The 20,680-nt window shown below is 37.4% G+C and overlaps 1 protein-coding gene across 3 annotated transcripts in view; it reads left to right on the top strand.

The window, feature by feature from the left end:
* The first annotated feature begins 4,744 nt into the window (after positions 1-4,744).
* Positions 4,745-20,680, top strand: part of CAAP1 (caspase activity and apoptosis inhibitor 1) — a 74,527-nt gene continuing 58,591 nt past the window's right edge. The window contains exons 1-5 of one of the 3 annotated variants that reach the window (XM_089913120.1): positions 4,745-5,147; positions 9,633-9,833; positions 10,675-10,759; positions 11,644-11,719; positions 17,589-17,657. In XM_089913120.1, the coding sequence (XP_089769246.1) occupies positions 4,839-5,147; positions 9,633-9,833; positions 10,675-10,759; positions 11,644-11,719; positions 17,589-17,657 (740 nt within the window). In that variant the 5' untranslated portion in view covers positions 4,745-4,838. Of the gene's footprint in view, positions 5,245-9,632; positions 9,834-10,674; positions 10,760-11,643; positions 11,720-17,588; positions 17,658-20,680 lie in introns of all 3 variants that reach the window. The other 2 variants (XM_089913121.1, XM_022551632.2) reach the window with 2 other exon arrangements.

A 20,680-nucleotide genomic window follows, 5' to 3' on the forward strand; every position in this document is an offset into this window, starting at 1 on the left:
TTTACAGGTGAAGAAACTGAAAGAGGTCAAGTAAATTTTTTTGACAAGTCAGTAGTAACAAAACAACAAAATTATATTTAAAAAATTATGTTGGCAAAACTGGACATCCATATGGAGAAAAATCTCGATTTGTAGTAGCCACTTCACTTTATCATAATAGCAACTATGATGGTTGGTAGTGGCATGTAAGGTTGATACATAGAGCAGAAAAAAGTGGCCTGAAACAAGTCCTCAAACCACATTTCTTTCATTCTTGTGTCCTCAAAGGAACTAATAAATTCAAGAAATGTTTGCTTACGTCTACATCATTTAAAATTTCAATAGTAAGAGCAACCAGAGATGCAGTGTAATATAGCAAAAGAGTACTGGCTTTGGAGTTAAAAAGCCATATAGTTCAGTGATATTTCCACCACTTACTAATGAGTTAAGGCAAGTTGCTTAACCTCAGTCCCAGTTTACATATCTCTACATTGAGATTTCATAAAATAGAAGAATAAGATATTTGTGTAAAAGCCTAGCAAAATACGGGCCTCCCTGGTGGCGCAGTGGTTAAGAATCCACCTGCCAATGCAGGGGACACAGGTTCGAGCCCTGGTCCGCGAAGATCCCACATGCCGCGGAGCAACTAAGCCCGTGCGTCACAACTACTGAGCCTGCGCTCTAGAGCCTTTGAGCCCAACTACTGAAGCCTGTGCGCCTAGAGCCGGTGCTCTGCAACAAGAGAAGCCACAACAATGAGAAGCCCGCGCACCGCAAGGAAGAGCAGCCCCTGCTCGCCGCATCTAGAGAAAGCCCGCGCATAGCAATGAAGACCCAACGCAGCCAAAAAAAAAGGCTAGCAAAATATCTGCCACATATGTGTTTACCAAGCATTACTTTCAAAGATAACCAAGTCTAACATCTTCTTTAACAATGAAAGTGACTGCTGTGTACAAAGAATATTTAAAAGGAAAAGAAAAATACTAGATTTTATTGCTACAGGGGGAAAAAGTGCCCATGTAGGTGGTAGGGGGTGGTGGTGTCCTGATGATTTTTTAATAAAAGCAGTTGGTTGGAACTCTAAACACAAATATCCTTACACTTCTTTATAATGCCACAGAACCTCACCATGAAATATAAAGGCATTTCTGTTAGGATATAAGAATCACATCTACCCATCCTACAGCTGTAGCATTGAACAGCGACTCATTTGATATCAAACAGCATTGAAGGTCCTTCTCATAACTAGCAGAGAAATACAAGGAAAGAGGGGGCAGGGGGAGTCTAGAAAGTATGCATATAAGTTAACTATAGCCACAGTAATAGTGCACAGAAAACAATAACAAAAACGATAGCATTTATTTAGCTCAGGAGTTAACACGTTTGGGGTTTGGCTGATCCTGGCTAGGCTCATTTGTGACTCTGCTCTACTCTGGACTTGACTGGATAGCTTAGCTGGGGCAGCTGAGCCCTATCTGTCTCCTCTTTCTCCTGGGACCAATGGGCTAGTCTGAGTATATAATTTTTATGGTGATGGTGGAAGCACAAGAGTGGACCATCTTAACTGCACAAGCTTTTATTGAGACTGCTTGCTGCACATCTGCTAATATCCCCTTGGCTTCATTAAGTCATATGGTTGACTCCACTTTGCAGGAATTATGTCTCTAGTCAGTGGAAGAAGGACACTATCAAATTACATGGCAAAGGGCACGAATACAGAGAGGTGAAGACCTGGAGCCATTAATGCCATTTACCACAGTGACAACATAGAAAGAAGCTCTGTGTGGATCTGCAACTTCTCAGTACAGAGTTTAACAAGCATTGAGTTTCTAGCATGTGCCAGATACTGTATTATATGTTGAGACTACAAAGATATGTAATACACGGCCTCTGTTCATGAGAACTAACAGTATTTTGAAGAAGATATTAGCAAGTGCCTGCAGTAGAGAGTTTTGGTTGCTCTGTAGGGAGAACAGTAGGTTACAAAGGAAAAAGCGGCTAATCTTAGCAGGGTTCAGAATGCAAGTGATTTGGAAGGGTTTTCAATAAGAAGTGATACTTGAAGTGAAATCTTAGATGTAGTTAAGGTGAGTGGAGGTGGGGTTTTTGAATACTCTCGGAGGGTATATTTCTAGGAAAGCTATGGGGCAGCAGAAAAAAATGCTGTTCCTGGAACATCTTACATGTCGTAAGTTGTATTAATTAGGACTCTAGGCTGCAAGTGACAGAAAGTAACAAATCAGCTTAAAAAAAAAAGAATTATTGGCTCACTGATGAAAAATGACACCATTAGGACTTTCTGTGTCTTGTTTCAGCAAGTGTCTCTTGTTGGTCTCATTCTCTTAGCATCCTTCCCAGGACAGGGAACACGACAACTAGCAGCTATGAGGTAACTTCCTTATACTTCATCATTTAAGATGAAAGAGCAAAATTCTCATCTAATGTCTCTTTATAAAATTCCAGAGAAGTACTGATTGACCCAAACATTAATACATCCTGTCCCTAGCCAATCACTGTGATTAATTCTCACTGGGTTAACTCACTGAAGACTAGTTATGAAAATGGCATGTAAATCCCAATCTCTGTCCACCCTCCCGTATATCTGTTCCAGGGCAGAAAAGCAGTCCTGCAACTGCTTGCAGAGCTTTTAAGTTCATAACAATATTTAGTGCTGGGCCTCTTAAGCTCTATAATATTGGGTTGAACCATATGAAACTGTCACCATTCAACCAGTTTTGACTTAGAAAAAAGGCAATTTCGTATGGTTCAACCTAAATAGACAATGGCATCTCACTGACTCTATGACAACCTGAATGTCATATTCACACCATGAGTCAAAGCCTTTTCCCTGTCCTCATGACCTCATTTAAGCTTAATTACCTCCTTAAACTCCCTACCCCAAATATAGTTATATTGGGTTAGTTAGGGTTTCTACATATAAATTTTGGAGGAACATAATTCAGTTCATAACAAGGTCACAACAATTACATGTTATTGATTTTATGTATTTATTCTGTCTGTGAATATACTGTAATAGTCCCATTCCTTTCAGGCATGAGACTTAATGAGGCCAATATGGAACTCCTGAGGGCACAGTGGGCTTGGCCTCAGCATTGACTTTAGAAGGCAAATATAAGGGTGGAATGGGGAGTGGAGACAGCTATTTTCCCAGACCTGGGATTGCCCCTGCAACCTGGTTTGTTTTAGGCACTTACTAAATAGTTGCTGAGTGACTGAGACAGGTAGGGAATGTGGTCAAAGGGAGGTTTCTTTTTTCAACTGCTTTCTGTCACCTCAATGAAAGTTAGAAAATTACTACCACCCAACTAGTGTTGCCCTATCCTTACCTTTTTCCTTCTGTGGCTAAAGGCCTCAGCTGAGACCACCGAAGCCAAAAGGTGACACATTTTTTTATGTGTTCTTGATCTCTGATTTTAAAACCTGGTTTGTGTTTAGATCCAAAAATCCCACACAGCAGCCCACAAAAGCTAACATTCATAAAACTATGACCCATAATCTATTTTCAAAAACTCACTCGTCTTTTTCTTGTCCCTCATGCACTCTATGCAGGAAATACATAATCTCCGGAAGTACTCCCTAAATTCTCTTCTATTCTTTTCCATTGCTGCCTTCACACACTGCTCCTTTTCTTTTGCATTTCTTGCCTCAAATCCCTTTAAAAAATGGTCTGGGATCTCCTTATTGGTCACCTCCACTCCTAAACTCTTCTTGTTTTCCTCTCCTTCAAAAAACCATGAACTAGTGTGAAACGGCAGTTTATGAGGAAAGAAGGAAGAGAGAAAAGGTAGCAACACTAATATGCCAAGAGTATTTTATTCCTGCTCCCCTTTCCCCAACATAAAGAATTAATTTACATTTAGCAGTTCGCTATACTTATTCTGGTAGATAAATGGTTAAACAATACCAGACTACTTGATGATGAGGAAACAGTGTTCCAATCAGTGGAAAAGTATTCAACACTGTAAGTCAAGAATCCAAGTTAAAACTACTATTATCATGTGTTAGAACAAATTCTTACAAAGATTTCAGTGTATGCATGACATTCTAAGTTGGTTCAGCCCTTCTTTTTCAAAAGAACTCGATTAAATAGAAGAAAAATAAGATGCTTATATCCTTTGGTCAATTTCTTTTTTTTGAGTACAAAATAATGTAAATTTTTTCTTAAGTTATATATAGCAGCATTTTTCTGACAATGTGCCAAGCTGTCAACAACCTAAGCGCCAGTATTTGAATATTAAATAAATTGAGAAAGAATAAATACAAGTGTCAAGGGCCTTTAGAGTGAAAAGGCATCATGCCCAGAGAGTAGTGTTAATGGGGAAAAACAAAGAAGCAGAAGAACCTACTCTTGTACAACTCCCTATAATACATTAAAAAAAAAAATCTATCCACGTGATGATGATAATGAGATTTCCCTTAAATTTTCTTTATTGTTGTCATTGTCAACCAAAAACTGAAAGACAAATGACACTGGAGAATCAAACAATATACCTTTACCTTACTGTGTATTGTATATAGACAAAGATTGAAAAACAGTATCAATAAGGCAAAGAGTTGTTGTAATGCTCCGCCTTCGGCCCTTTGTAGGGGTATGAAAACAAACACCAAAAAACCAGCCACGCTGCTCACCTGCCGCAAACTCAAGCCTACCTCCTCGGCTGGCGGTGGCAGCGCTATTGGCCCCGGCCCCGGCTCCAGAAACGCCTCCTGACGTAAGCGATGCGGCCGGAAGTGACGTCAAAGCTGCGACGCCCCGTGCCCGCTGCTGGCTGCTGCGGCAGGGTTTCGGTCGATCCAGAAGCGGCGGGCTTTCCCCGGATGGTTGCAGCAGAGGGATCATGACGGGGAAGAAGTCTTCCCGGGAGAAGCGGCGCAAACGAAGCGGTCAGGAGGCGGCGGCGGCGGCGCTCGCGGCGCCGGACCCGGTTCCCGCCGTCGCCAGCGGCGGCAGTGGAAGCACCAGCGGTTGTGGGAGCGCCAGCGGCTGCGGGAGCGTCACCTGCTGCGGGAACACCAGCTTGAGTGGAAGTGTCACTGGCGGTGGGAGCTGCGGCAGCTGCTGGGGTGGGGGCAGCGTGGAGCGCAATGAGCGCCGTAAGCGGAGGAGCACTGACTCATCTGCCAGCGTCTCCGGCTCCTTGCAGCAGGTGCGTGCGTGCTCTTCTCGCCTCTTCTCGAAGCGGCTGCGTTTCCGGAAGAAGGTGGGCTAGGAGCGGAATGTGGCAGCGGGATGCGGAGCCGGAGGTATCTTATGTTAGCGCTGCGATCCTAAGGGGTCCCGTGTTTGAAGTTCACGTTCCTAAGTTCTCTTGAACCTCACACTCGCACGTCTTGAACTTAAAGTTTCCGATTTACCGATCGTCTGACTCATACTGATTTTGGCTCCTTCCACTCCTGTGGTCTCCTCAGTCTCCTTGAAAAGTATGGGTCAGGAACTACCCTTCAGTGCCCTTGCGAGCCGCGCTTTATTTCTCTCTTCCTCCACGTTACAAGATGAGAAAATTGAGGCTCAAAGAGGTTAAGGAAGTCTACCCACAGTCACAGTTTGTTAATAACGCCTACCTTCGAATGCAATATCTGATTATAAAAGCCATGTTCTTTATGCTCCATCGACCTAGCAAGATATTAACTTTTTAAAAAAAAGTTTGCTTACATTATAAAACAAATGCATGAATACATACTTTAAATGTATACAACACAGAAATGAAAGGAAAATCATGGAAGCCTCTATGCTTCCCCATTAATAGTTTGATATGCAGCCTCTTTATTAACTCTTGTCAGCCCTGATAATTCTTTTTTTATTTAATTTTTAAAAAATTTTTATTTTTTATTGGAGTATAGTTGATTTACAGTGTTGTGTTAGTTTCAGGTGTACAGCAAAGTGCTTCAGTTATACATGTACATATATCTATTCTTTTTCAGCCCTGATATTTCTTATTTTTTGTTCTTTTCAAAATTTTATTTACTTATTTTTGGCTGCGTTGGGTCTTTGTTGCTGCGCACAGGCTTTCTCTAGTTGCAGTGAGTGGGGGCTGCTCTTCATTGCGGTGCGCGGGCCTCTCATTGCAGTGGCTTCTCTTGTGGAGCACGGGCTCTAGGCGCACGGGCTTCAGTAGTTGTGGCACGCGGGCTCAATAGTTGTGGCTCACGGGCTCTAGAGCGCAGGCTCAGTAGTTGTGGCGCACGGGCTAAGTTGCTCTGCGGCATGTGGGATGTGGAATCTTCCCGGACCAGGGCTTGAACCCATGTCCCCTGCATTGGCAGGCGGATTCTTGACCACTGCGCCACAAAGGAAGTCCTTTTCTTTCTTTTTAATCTAAGGCTTTTAGTATAGTGTTGAACGCAAGCGTTCATAGTAGGCATTCTTTTCCCATTTTTTTTGTAGTGGAAACATTTCTAATTTTACACCAGTAAGTGTATTTGCCATAGGTTCTGAAAGATACCTTTGATGAAGTTAAGGACATTTTCTTTAATTTGTGGTTTTCTGAGGGTTGTAGAGTTCTATCAGATGTCTTTAGGGCATTCTGTTGAGGTGATCAGTAGTTTTCATTCTTACTCTGATTATGTAATTTTATTGATAAGTTAACTTATATTGAATTGTCCTCAGCATTCTTGGGATAAATACTATTTGATTTGTTGATTTGGTTGTTGTACTTGGCTGAAATTCAGTATTTTTACTTTTGTGCCTATGTTCTTAAGTTAAATCAGCTTATTGTTTTTATTTTTGTAGTTAACCTGTCTTGTTTTGGTATCAGGGTTATGGTAGCCTTATGGATTGAGTTGGGAAAGCTTCGCATTTTTTTTGGTGTGTTCCAGAGTAGTTTATATCTTTTTCTCAAAGATATGTCGGAACTTGACTGTTGAACCATACAGCTGTTGGGGTCTGGTGGATTTTTCTAGGGGTGTTTTTTTTTTCTCTTAACTGCCATCTATTTTTCCCCAAATTCTTCAATAGTTATAGATCTATGCATTTTTCCACCCCTTTTAGATTCAGTTTTGGATATCACCATTCTTATCTTAAATAGTTTCCATGTCTTTTGTACTCTTTATTATTATGGGGAGACCAATAATAAGGATTCTATAAGCATTTGCATACAGAACTAAACTGTACTTCTCATGAGAAGTAACTGTAGTTGTAAAAAAAAAAAAGAAGTCATTATATATTAGGCATGTAGAGAACATCGCAAAATTCCAATAGTGCCATAATATTTGTTGTGTATTGCATTCCCTATTGTTGTTAACAGCTTTATAGAGATATGATTCACATACCGTACAATTCACTAATTGCAAGTATACAGTTCACTGGTTTTTGAGTATATTCACAGAGTGGTGCAACCATCACTGTAGTCAATTTTAAAGTATTTTCATCATCCCCAGAAGAAACCCTATATGCAATTTTTAGCTGTCATCCCTACTAGCCCTACACCCATACACCCATTCTATCCCTAGGCAATCACTAATCTACTTTCTATCTCTATGGATTTTTTTCTTTTGGCTGCGTTGGGTCTTCGTTGCTGTGCGCAGGCTTTCTCTAGTTGTGGCAAGCGGGGCTATTCTTTGTTGCGATGTGTGGGCGTCTCATTGTGGTGGCTTCTCTTGTTGCGGAGCACGGGCTCTATGGCGTGCCGGCTTCAGTAGTTGTGGCGCGTGGTTCTAGAGCGCAGGATCAGTAGTTGTGGCACACGGGCTTAGTTGCTCTGCGGCATGCGGGATCTTCCCAGACCAGGGCTCAAACCTGTGTCCCCTGCATTGGCAGGCGGGTTCTTAACCACTGAGCCACCAGGGAAATCCCCTCTATAGACTTATAAATTTCCCTGTTCTGGGCATTTTATATGAATAGAATCATATGTGATCTTTTGTGTCTGGCTTCTCTCACCTAGCATATTTGTTTTTCAGAGTCTGCCCATGTTTTAACACATATCAGTACTTCATTTCTTTTTGTAGCTGAATAATATTTCATTGTGTGGCTAATACCACATTTAAGTTTTTAATTTGTCAATTGATATAGACATTTGGATTGTTTCCAACTTTTGGCTATTATGCATAATGCTGCTATGAGCATTTGTGTACAAGTTTCTGTGCGGACATTATGGTTACATTTCTTTTGGATATATATCCAGGAATGAAATTTCTGCATCATATGGCAACTTTATAAGGAACTACAAACCATTTTCCAAACCAGCTGCACTATTTTATATTCCTACTAGCACTGTATGGGAGTTCAGTTCCTTTACATCCTTGCTAACACCTGAATTGCTTTGTGAGCCATTAGAACAAGAGCTAACCTTTGCTTTTTCAGTGTAATTATCATAGTGTTCTTTAAAATTAGCCTGTTTTTAAACTGCATTTTAAACAATTGCGTTAGAAAGTATAAAAAGGAAACCTACTTGAATAATATAGTTAGGAATTTTCCTGAGGAAATGACTTTTAAATTGATACCTGAGTTTGTTGATCTTGGGAGTATAGAGTGGTGGGGAAGAAAGACTCTCCTAGACAGAAGAACAGTGTGTACAAAAGCCCTGCCTGTATGAAATGAAGGGAGAACACTTTATGTTTGAGTAGTTCAGACAAGGTCATTGCGTTTGGAACACAATGAGCATGAAGGACCTAATAGGCTATATTACCCTAAGAACAGTGGGAAGTCATTGACAGCTTATATCAGGAAATAGGGAGGATGAGTATATGTGCATTTTATAAAATCCATTTTGGTGTCAGTATACAAAACAGATTGGCAAGACCTCAGATTATATGTAGGGAGTCCAGTTAAGTGCTACTGAGGTAATCTAGGCAAAAAGAGGATGGTACCTTGGATCAGGATTATGGCAGTAGATTTGGAGAGACTGGATAGATTTGGGAGATAGGAGGTAAAATTGATTGAAATGTCTTAAATTACTTGCCTGCTTTGAATATCATTAGATATATAACAGTTTTTAAAATGATAGAGACTTCCCTGGTGGCCCAGTGGCTGAGAATCCATTTTCCAATGCAGGGGATGCGGGTTCAATCCCTGGTTAGGGAACCAAGATCCCACACGCCGCGGGGCAACTAAGCCTGCACGCTGCAACTACTGAGCCCATGCGCCTCAACTAGAGAGCCTGAGCCCGTGTGCTGCAACTAAGACCCAATGCCACCAAAAATAAATAAATAAATAAATAAATATTTTTAAAAAAGAAATCTTTATTTTAAAAAATGACAATAGCTTCTGGTAAGCAATGATACTTTATTATATAATATTTGTGGTTTATAACATTTTTGCTGCTATCCCATTTCTTTTTATGAATTAAGAAGAATGACAATGCATGCATAAAATTCTTGGGTGAATTGTCTACTGGAGGAATATCGTATTCCACAAGTATAAAATTGTAGGAAATCATTCAGTATTGAGTATATTTTCATTTGTGTGTTCTAGGATATTATCTCTTCACTTTTTCTCAATTTATTGATAATTACAGAGTGGAGAGTAACTTCAAAGAATACTGAGCAATTAAATAATCTTTCCTATGGTTTTAAATAAATAATTTGTGCAAAAAAAGAATTTGGAAATGTTTAACGAAGATTTTATTAAATGAAAATGTATAACATTATAGACATATTTCTGTTGTTTAATGGTTCTTTATCTCTTTTAATTTTAGGAAGCCAAATATCTTTTGCCAACTCTGGAAAAAGAGTTATTCTTGGCAGAGCACAGTGACCTTGAAGAAGGTGGATTAGACCTGACTGTGGCATTAAAACCAGTTAGTTTCTATATATCAGACAAAAAAGAAATGCTTCAGCAGTGTTTCTGTATCATAGGAGAGAAGAAGTTACAGAAGATGCTTCCTGATGTGTTAAAGGTACTTCATTACATACATTATCAGGCTATCCACATATACAGAATATACAAACACTTTTTTTTATAGCAGTCATTTTACTTAATGGAAATTATAATCGGATATTTTCAACTAATGTGAGCTACTTCAGAAAGATATAAAGAAGGGATTTTGTAGAACTGTAAATGGCTTTATATATTTAAAAATTTGCCAGGAAGAAATAGGGTACTTTACTATATTTAGGTAAGGAATTTTTTGACCTTCTGTAAATTATTCTATTAAATACAGGCAGTTTAAGTAACTAAGTTAGAGGTGTGCTGATTCTTTCTGGTGCTTTAAGAAGTAGTGTACTGCTGTGTGACAGTATGCAATGATCGTTGGTAATAGCCTGTATTTCATTAAATTCATAAATGTTTTCATATGTTTATCTCTGAAAATTATTCAGGGAAATACATGGTATTCTAATTTTACAGATGTGGAAAAAAAGCCCTGGACAAGTTAAGCCCAACATCATATATATTTAAGATGTATGGAGCCAGGACTTGAATATTTAAGCCTTTAGAGGTATTACCTAACATAAGCAGGCTGCTATTAAGAATATCTGGGCACCTACTTATTCTTCAGTTTGTTCTTTCATAATAAACATGACTTTTTATATCCAAATCAAAACTCTATAAATTATAATATTTACATGTTAACTGGCAGGTCTTCACATTTCATCCCAGAAAAAAATTTATGTGGCTTTTAATTTGTTTTGCTGTAGGATTTTGCTTAGCAGACTTTTTTTTTTAAATGGTTGCTGTTTTCTAGTTTATATTGGTGCTTTGTTATATAAATGCATTTTTTAAAATGTCATTTTCTTTAGAACTGTTCAATAGAAGAAATTAAAAAACTGTGCCAGGAACAGTTAGAGCTCCTGTCTGAAAAAAAAATCTTGAAGATTCTTGAGGGTAAGGATGTGTATTTCTACCTTCTGGTAACTTAGTGGTTAATACTATACTTAGCATAAATCCTGAGGTGTTCTTTTTTTTTTTTAACTGTTACTTTAATTTTATTATTGGGTAATCACTGAGTATTTCTACTTCTGTTTGTACAGAAATATAGTTTACATATCAGAATAGCATCTCAGGAATGGACTTTTTGATATATGTATGGTTTCTCCAAATCAGTTGTGTAGGTAAGAGCATTAAGTTTGTGCACAATAAAAAAATGAAATAAAAAATGTTTATCCAAAATACTATAAAAAGTTACTTATTGAGAAGGCAAAGCCTTCTCTTAAAATATTTAAAAATTTTCTGCTTTATATTCTTACTGCTTTTAATTATCTGTTGAATACCATTTCTGCTCTGATAAGACCCAAATGCAGAGTTAGAAGAATTGCCAACATTTATCTGTCTGCCTGAACTAAGACTCTTCTTTGTATATATTACCTGTAGAATTTTGGATTTTAAAGCTTTTCTTTTTGGACTCTACAAGGATATTAGCATTAGCATTACAAGAGAAGGAACAAAAAAATGGAGAATTTCAATTTCCAGAGATAACATCTTTTTAAAATTTAAAACGGTGATAGATGTATACATGTGTGTATAGTTTGTAAGTGTTATATGTACACACCTTCTTGCTTATATATATTTTGTACATTTATAAAATAGATCAAGAGAAGGCAATGACAAATACCTAATAAGGCATTTTAAATATAAGCAATTAAAAATGTCATCTTTCAGCAGCTCTCAAGTTATTTAATCGTCACTTTATACATGACACTTTCTGTATAATGATTAAATCACTGACATTTTATGAGCACGCTTTCAATTTTTTTTATGTCATTCATAAGGTGACAGTGGTATGGACTCTGATGTGGAAGAAGAGGCCGATGATGGCTCTAAGATGGGATCTGATTTCGTTAGTCAGTAAGTTAAAAACTTTCATTTTTATTTCAGAATTTCTTTGTTATCCCTTTGGTGATTTCTTACCTCAAGAATGTGATTGTTTTTCTATGTTATGTTTATATAAAGTGATTCAACAATGTTGGATTGATCTTTTTACTTGTGATGATTAGTCCTTTTGGTATATATGAGAATGAAGTTAATTGCTTTCAGGATTAAGATGATTTTCTTAAACTACTGCTCAGATATAGAACTGCAACAATGCCAACCTCAAGCAGAATCACATTTCTCATTTGGAATTTGAATATATGTATCACTAGTGATCCCACTATTTATTAAGTATTATACTTACTCTACCAAACATTATGTTAGTAGTTTAGAAGACTTTATCTCGCTGAATATCTTCTACATACCTATTAATGTTTGGTGATAATAGCTTCTTTTCATAGCTGAGATAGTAAGGTGGTTCACTTTATATAGGTACATATAATTTGATTATTGTGATGATGAAAAATACCTGATGTTTTGGGATGCTGACTAATCAAGAAGCAACATGCTAATTTCTTTTTCTAGATTATTCTGCTCTGCCATGGGCTCATCAAACTTTCACCCACTGATTTTATCATCTATTGATGATTTTTGACTAAAACAATTTTTTTTTTGGTAGTTGCCAAAGACTGACTTGTATCTCTGTTTGCAGACTTTGGCTATAGGCAGGAGCACAAATAAAAACAGATAACCAGAGGCAGTAGCATAAATAAGTAGCACAGATTTAACCTGAAACCTTGAGTATATTTTCATTTCTAATACAATGCTATTGGGTAAGCATCACTGAAAAAAGATAATTTAATTTCATGTTATAACTGTAGAGGGCATCAAATAATCTACTTATACTGAAGCATTGAAGAAATCGTTATATCTTGGTTGCCTCATAATCAGTAGATTTTTGGTCATCACATACATCTTGCCTAGGAGTGTCACAGGATGATTTATACTTACCCACAGAGTAGAAAATGTACACATTTCTAAAAAGTCTTGCTATTGATTTTCCTTCAAAATACTTAGCTTTAAATTGTCTATGTAGTATGCTAATCTAGTTCAGATAGTTTAACCATTTACAAGGCTTGTCACTTTTTAGTACTTTTTAGTTTCTTTTTTAAATTTTTATTTATTTATTCATTTATTTTTGGCTGCGTTGGGCCTTTGTTGCTGTGCACAAGCTTTCTCTAGATGCAGTGAGCAGGGGCTACTCTTTGTTGCGGTGCGTGGGCTTCTCTTTGCAGTGGCTTCTGTTGTTGTGGAGCAGGGGCTCTAGGCGTGCGGGCTTCAGTAGATGTGGCACGTGGGCTCAGTAGTTGTGGCTCACGGGCTCTAGAGCACAGGCTCAGTAGTTGTGGCGCATGACGGGCTTAGTTGCTCTGCAGCATGTGAGATCTTCCTGGATCAGGGATCAAACCCGTGTCCCCTGCATTGGCAGGCAGATTCTTAACCACTGCGTCACCAGGGAAGTCCTTAGTTTCTTAAATTATCTAAATTAACCGTCTTGCTTCTTGATGTTTCTTACAGAGCATCAACTTCTGCTTGATTACATTTGTTTGCCTTTATTTAAGGCAAATGTTTTGCCTCTTTGTTTGCCTCTGCTTATTTTTCCCAGTCTTTGAGGTGTCAAGTTTAAGTCCGTTATTGTTCACACCTGAACATTAATGCTACCTTTTCTACTGTTAGAAGCCATTTGATGGATAACCAATCATTTTTTAATTCTCTTAAAAAAAAATTACAACAAAATACAATATTTGACTTCTGAACTTTTCTAATGAAAAAAATGGTGATTAGATTCAAAGTGACTATTGCAAAGAACCCACTTTTACAGTGTTACTGTAAGACAGATCATGTTAGCTTTTAAATGCTGCAATGAGCAGGTTAAGCAATCACAAATATTACCCAAAACCGTCATAGTAGCCACTTGTGGATCTGATAAGTGCCAGATCATTGGGATTCTTTTGAGTTATTTGAGAATATAGGCTTTAAAAAAAAAAGCTACAAGATGCCAAATAAATAATAATACTAAGCTAGAAGATGCCAAATAAGCTAAAGATGCCAGATAAATAATAATATTAAAGCTAACACTTACTGAGCCAGTAAGTGGTGTATGCCAGACACTGTTCTAATCACTTTATATGCCCTCATTCACTCATTGGGTTTGTACAACAACCTTGTGAGGCAGGTGGTATTAGCATCATCATTTTACAAATGGAAAGATAAGGCCCAGAAAGATTTGTGTGCCTGAGGTCACACAAATGAACGTGGAAGTAGGAGGAATGTTAGTTCTGAAGAGATTATGTAAGCATTCATGTTAATGGACCTGGCTTTAAGACACTTGACCGTCCCTAAAATCACTTTATACATTTGTAAAATGTAGGTAATCCTTGCTTCAATAGGATTATTGGGCTTAAATGAGCTAATGTGACTTGTTTGTTATGTTGACTATTTTATTATTAATAATCTTAGTTATGAATGGGGAGATATACTGCAGTGTGAAACAATGAAGGTGGGACAGGGAGTTAATGTGAGAAGATGCTGGCTTTAGTGCACGTTCCTGACATTTGCTATGTGCTTTGTGCTTAAAGGGACAATTCAGTCCTGTTAATCTCTATAGAAGAGAACTGAACCTGGTGGTGGGCAGACTTATAAAAACCTTGTTCCAGTGCTTCAACAGAGGGCTAAGTTAGTTAACATGTTTGGTCCTTGGTGCTGAAAATTTCCATGTTTTTTATTACCTGCTGTTTTTTTACTCTCTAATAAGTAACAGTAGTCTGAGCTGTCCAGTTGCTGAGGGAACAGTTACGAGTAGGCAGAGACCAATGAAAGGAATTCAGTAATTTGAGAGAGGAAAATGAAGCTGAATAAGTTGAATAGGTAGCTTCTGTGGAACACAGAATTAATAGACTATAGGAAAGAAAACTTTAACAAAATAATGAAAACTCTCAAAGAAGTACAATTAGAGCACAAGTGTAGTTTTTTTTAAAAATAAATTTATTTATTTATTTATCTTTTTATCTTTGGCTGCGTTGGGTCTTTGTTGCTGCACACAGGCTCTCTCTAGTTGCAGCGAGTGGGGGCTGGTGGCTTCTCTTGTTGCAGAGCATGGGCTGCAGGTGTGCGGGCTTCATTAGTTGTGGCACGTGGGCTCAGTAGTTGTGGCTTGAGCTCTAGAGCACAGGCTCATTAGTTGTGTCACGTGGGCTCAGTAGTTGTGGCTAGTGGGCTCTAGAGCACAGGCTCAGTAGTTGTGGCATGCAGGCGTAGTTGTTCCGCGGCATGTGGGATCTTCCCGGACCAGGGCTCGAACCTGTGTCCCCTGCATTGTCAGGTGGACTCTTAACCACTGTGCTACCAGGGAAGTCCCCACAAATGTAGTTTTAGGAGCTAAAAATAAATTCTGAATTCCTAAACTTAGTAGACAAACTGATAAAGAGGTTAGCTATGACTGGGGGCTACATCATTTTCCTAAGAAATCAAGTTGAATAAATAAATACAGAATAATAAAAACCACACACAAAAAGTATAAATCCTTATGTTTAACTCATGGCTACCTGGAAGACAATTTTAGACCTATCCTGAACATACTAGAAATTATAGAAAGAGAAACAAATAGCTAGAAAAGTATTGAAGAAATGATAGAATTAAAAATTTTGATTTAAAGACTTAATACTGTAAGGGCAAGGATAACGAGAAAACACCTGGTTATGGGCTGAATTATGTCCCTTCAAAATTCATATGTGGAAATCCCTAACCCCTACCACCTCTGAATGTAACCTCATTTGGAGATAAGGTCTTTAAAGAGGTAAATGGGACTTCCCTGGTGGTTCAGTGGTAAAGAATCCACCTTACAATGCAGGGGATGTGGGTTCAGTCCCTGGTCAGGGAACTAGGATTCCACATGCCGTGGGGCAGCTAAGCCCATGCACCACAACTACTGAGCTTGCACGCCTCAGCTAGAGCCCGCGTGCCTCAGACTACAGAGCCCATGTGCCCTGGAGCCTGTGCACCACAGCTAGAGAAGAGAAAACCTGCACACAACTAGAGAGAAGCCCACGCACTGCAACGAAGAGCCCGAGTGCTGCAACTAAGACCTGACGCAGCCAAAAATAAAAATAAAATAAATAAACAAAACAAATAAATAATACATAATATTTAATATATAAATAATAATAATAAAAATAAATTTATTATATATTTATATATTAAATAAATAATAATAAACAAATAAATAATAAATAAATCTTTTTTTAAAAAAGAGGTGATTAAGTTAATCCAATCTGATTGCTGTCCTTATAAGAAAAGAAAATTTGAGTACACTGAAAGACTCCAGGGCTGGGCACACACAGAGAAGAGCCATGTGAGGACACAGCCAGAAGGCAGCCATCTGCAAGCCTCAGAAGAAACCAAACCTGCAGACACCTTGATCTTTGACTTCTACCTTGCGGAACTGTGAGAAACACATTTTTGTCATTTAAGCCAGCCAGCCTTTGGTATTTTGTTATGGCAGCTTTAACAAACAAATACAAACTTACATGTACGTGTGTGTGTATATATTTCCCAGTGAAATTTTTTTCCCCAAACTTTTTATTTTGGAAAACTTCAAACTTATATAAAAGTTGAAAGAATGATGTAATGAACATCCATATACCCTCTACCTAGATTCAGCAACATTAACATCTTGCCATTTTTGCTTTTGCTCTCTCCTTATATTTATCCTTTTTCCCCAAGAGCCATTTGTATTAGGCTGCTAGAGCTGCCATAGCAGAATACCACAGACTGCCTGGCTTAAACAACAGAAATTTATTTTCTCACAGTTCTGGAGGCTGAAAGTCCAGATCAGGGTACTGGCAGGGTTGTTTTCTCTGAGGCCTCTCTCCTTGGCTTGCAGATGGCCACCCTCTTGCTGCCTTTTCACTTGGTTGTCTTTCTCTGTGTGTGTCCCCCTGGTGTCTCTCCCTGTGTCTTAATCTCCCCTTATAAGGACACTAGTCAGATTGGATTAGCACCTACCATAATGGCCTTATTTTAAGTTAATTAGCTTTATAAAGGCCCTATCTCAAAAACAGTCAACATTCTTAGGCACTGGGGTTAGGGTTTCACATATGAATTCTTTGTGGGGAAACAGTTCGGCTCATAACCTATTAAAAAATAAGTTACAGATGTCATAACATTTCATGCTTAAACAATTCAGTGTGTACTTCCTAAAAATAAGGAGAGTTTTACAGCCACAATGCCATCATCATTTTTCAGAAATAAACAGTAATTCAAATAATATCATCTAATATATTGCCCATGTAAAATTCCCCCATTACTAAAAAAAATTTATAGTTTACTTATTTATTTTAATTAATTAATTGATTGATTCTGATCCAGGATCCAGTTGGAATTCATGTGTTCTGTTTGATTGTTAGTATTTCAAAGCTAAATTTAAAGAGAAGATTTAGATATGAGAGAGAAAAGCTTAATGACTAGCCCAGGAACTTAGTTCACATCTTAAAGGAATTTTTAAAATAACAAAATAAACCAAAAGAAAGTTGGAAAAATGAAACAACAAAGGTAAACATTAAAACTAAGAAACAGAAAACAAAAGGATAATTTAAATTTATTAACTTGATTTTTGTAAAGACAAGAAAATAAGATAAACTCTTCTTCGGTCTGATTAAGGAAATAGGTAGAGAGCAATTAAAATTGAGATTAGTGAGAAAGGAGGAGACAGAATCATAGGCATGTATGAGTTTAAAAGAATAATGAGAATCCACATGCAGCATTGTATAAACAAACTTGAAGCGAGCAAATAAATGTATGGTATTCTATCAAAATACAAATTAACCAAATTAACTTCTCCCAAAAGTGGAAAACTTGAAGAGATTAACAAAGAAGAAATTAGAAAGGTGAATAGAGATCTGTTGAAAAAGACAAGGTGAATTCACAACTGAATTATTATTTGCATGATGTAATGTATTTAATGTGTTTACAGCTAATAAAACATTCAATAATGCATGCCATCTGTTACTATTTTCAAACAGATTACACCTGTGTTATTTAAATTAGTCCAAGCCCTAGAAAAAGATGAAAAGATCTTCAGTTTACTTTATGATTTCTGAATAGCTTTAATATACCAAATTTCATAAATAGTGCCAAAAAAGTGTTCAGGGGATTATAGGCCTTCTCACTTGTGAATATAGATGTAAAAATTGTAAGTACAACATTAGCATATCGAATCCAGCAGTGTATCAGTGGGTAATTATGCTACTGACCAAGTAGGATTTACTCTAGGAATTTACAGGAGACTTCATTAGAAAGTCTATTAGCATAAGTCATTTCATCAAATTAAAAGAGAAAAATTACATGGTCAGATAAGTAGATGCTAAAAAGGCCTTTGCTAATATTCATCAGTCATTTCTAATATAAGCTGTAGGTAAAAAAGATAGAGTAGAAAACTATTCAGATATGATAATGACCATTTGACCAAGCTTAACTACCCACTTGGTGAATTAAAATGACGAATCAGACAGGATCATTCATTTTCAATGTTTCTTGGAGGTTCTAGCAAATGCATTTAGACCAAAAAAACAAAAAACAACCCCGCCCCCCCCCCACCCACACACACGCATGCAACATTGGTGGTAGGGAGTAATTAACTGGTCAAAGGCAGCTAAAAGAGATGGGATGATGGAAGCAGAGACTGGAGTGATTGATGTACTTTGAAGATGGAAAAAGGAGCCACAAGCTAAGGAATGCAGGTGATCTTTCAGAAGCTGGAAAAGACAAGGAAATGGATTCTGCAGAAGAAATGTAGCACTACCTACACCTTGATTCTAGTGTCGTAAGACTAATTTGGGATTTCTGACCTCCAGAACTGTAAGATAATAAATTCACATTGTTTTAAGCCACTAAATTTGTGGTGATTTTTGTTACAGTGGCAATAGAAAACTATGCAAGGTACTTGATTAAAACCTAGACATAAGCCAGAGTTTTAGATTGTTGCCTGTAACCATAGAGATGTTTTGCTCAATTTAAATATTTAAAAAATTTTCAAATAGTTCCAACATTTAAAAATCAAGTGATAACACACCAAAGTTTGGATTTCTGACTTGCTTGAAAATCAGATCAAGCAACCTTTCCTGAGAGGGCAAAAAAAATTTGGAGCTGAGTGTAGGTGCTCTCTTTTTGAGTGGCATATATATGTTTCCCTTTGTCACATAGTACTTCATTTGCCTATATGCTTAATGTACAGAATGTCTAGAAAGTGAAACTCTGATTCAAGGGAAAATACATAAAGGCCAAAGGTTTGCCTTGGAACCAGTTCTGTCAGTTTGTCAGTGTCTTATCAACTGAGACATACACCTTTACCTTTTTATCCCAATTTTTTTGTTTGTTTGTTTTGCGTTACGCGGACCTGTCACTGCTGTGGCCTCTCCCGTTGCGGAGCAACAGGCTCCGGACGCGCAGGCTCAGCGGCCATGGCTCGCGGGCCCAGCCGCTCCGCGGCATGTGGGATCTTCCCGGACCGGGGCACGAACCCGTGTCCCCTGCATCGGCAGGCGGACTCTCAACCACTGCGCCACCAGGGAAGCCCAACCTGTGTGCTTTTATTGTGGTGTTTATGGGAAAGGACATAACATGAATAGCTTCTTAGAATTATCTAAGAAGCTGTAAAGCGACAACTTTCAGTATGAGGTATATGTATGCGTATGTGTATGTATATGGTATTTAATATGCCCTATGTAAATTAATTTTCTCGTAAACCATTAAAAGTTTGAAAATACAGAAGTACACACAAACGTTTATGCACAAGGGAAAAAAATCTAAATTTATATTTTCAGTTTTATATGATCTCCTCACATTGTTAGCTTTATATTTTTAAGTTATATTTATCTTCTAAGGTCAGCTTTCAAATACACGTTTTTTCCCCCAAGCTCTCTTGATCTCTGTTTTTTAAAATTTTGATTGCTTACTCTTACTTACTTTACAATAGTTCTTTTTTACAACCCAAAGGAAAAAGAAAGTAGTAGTTATAAGAAATTTTTGACAGTGTACTACTTTGAAACTTGAAATTAGTGAGTGTTAACTTATAACAATTTTAATCGGAATGAGATGCAGGAACTATGAAGATAGAACATTCGTAGTTTCTAAATACCTTCATTTTTAAAAAGGTGAGGGATGGGTTTGTCTGTCACTTTACTTCACCTTAGGTAAGTAAATGAGCAACTTTTATTGTACTGAGATAGTCTAAAAATTTTAGCATTTACAATTTTGCAGTGTTTTAAAACTTAGATATTGTGACAAGATTTGCACATGTTACAGATGACAAGTTGCTTAACAAGAACAACAATTTTAAGTAAATAAGGTAATATGCCTGGAATCAGAGCGCTGTCTTCATTTGGAAAAGAAGCTTTATTATAGCTAAAGTAACACTAAAAATGAGAACAGGTATTAGCTTGGCCTATAATGTGAGATGATTACACCCTAAAGAATATGTTTGTAATGAAACTTAAGTCTTGACTAGTGCAATAAAATAATCAGGATTTGAGTTTTTATAGAAAAAGAATAAAAATACAAACACTTTAGGGAAATCTTAATGTTTTAGAATTGATTTAATAAATACCTTTATGAATTTTAAATTAATATGCTTTTAGTGAATGATATTGAGGGAGATGTCAGTGGAAATGAAGTTGTATTTCTCTATGGATAATAAGCAGTGATGAGATAATATCCTAGTTCTAGAAGGCAAAGAAATTTAAAAATCGAGATTCTCAAACTAAGGTATACTGCAAAGTAGGTTCTATAGGAGTGTTCTGGAACTATTGATCCTAGTCACTGCTTCTTAGCAGAGGATGGGCATGTTCTAAATTAGTTATTATCAAATTGTAGTTTTGGGTGATTAACTTTCTGAAAAAGTAAGATACTCCTGAACAGGCCTTAGAGCTTTTAGGTAATACA

Source organism: Delphinapterus leucas, chromosome 6 (genome assembly GCF_059928025.1).
Source record: "Delphinapterus leucas isolate spDelLeu-1000000601 "Yukka" chromosome 6, BTC_Dleu_Yukka2, whole genome shotgun sequence".
Lineage (NCBI taxonomy): Eukaryota > Metazoa > Chordata > Mammalia > Artiodactyla > Monodontidae > Delphinapterus > Delphinapterus leucas.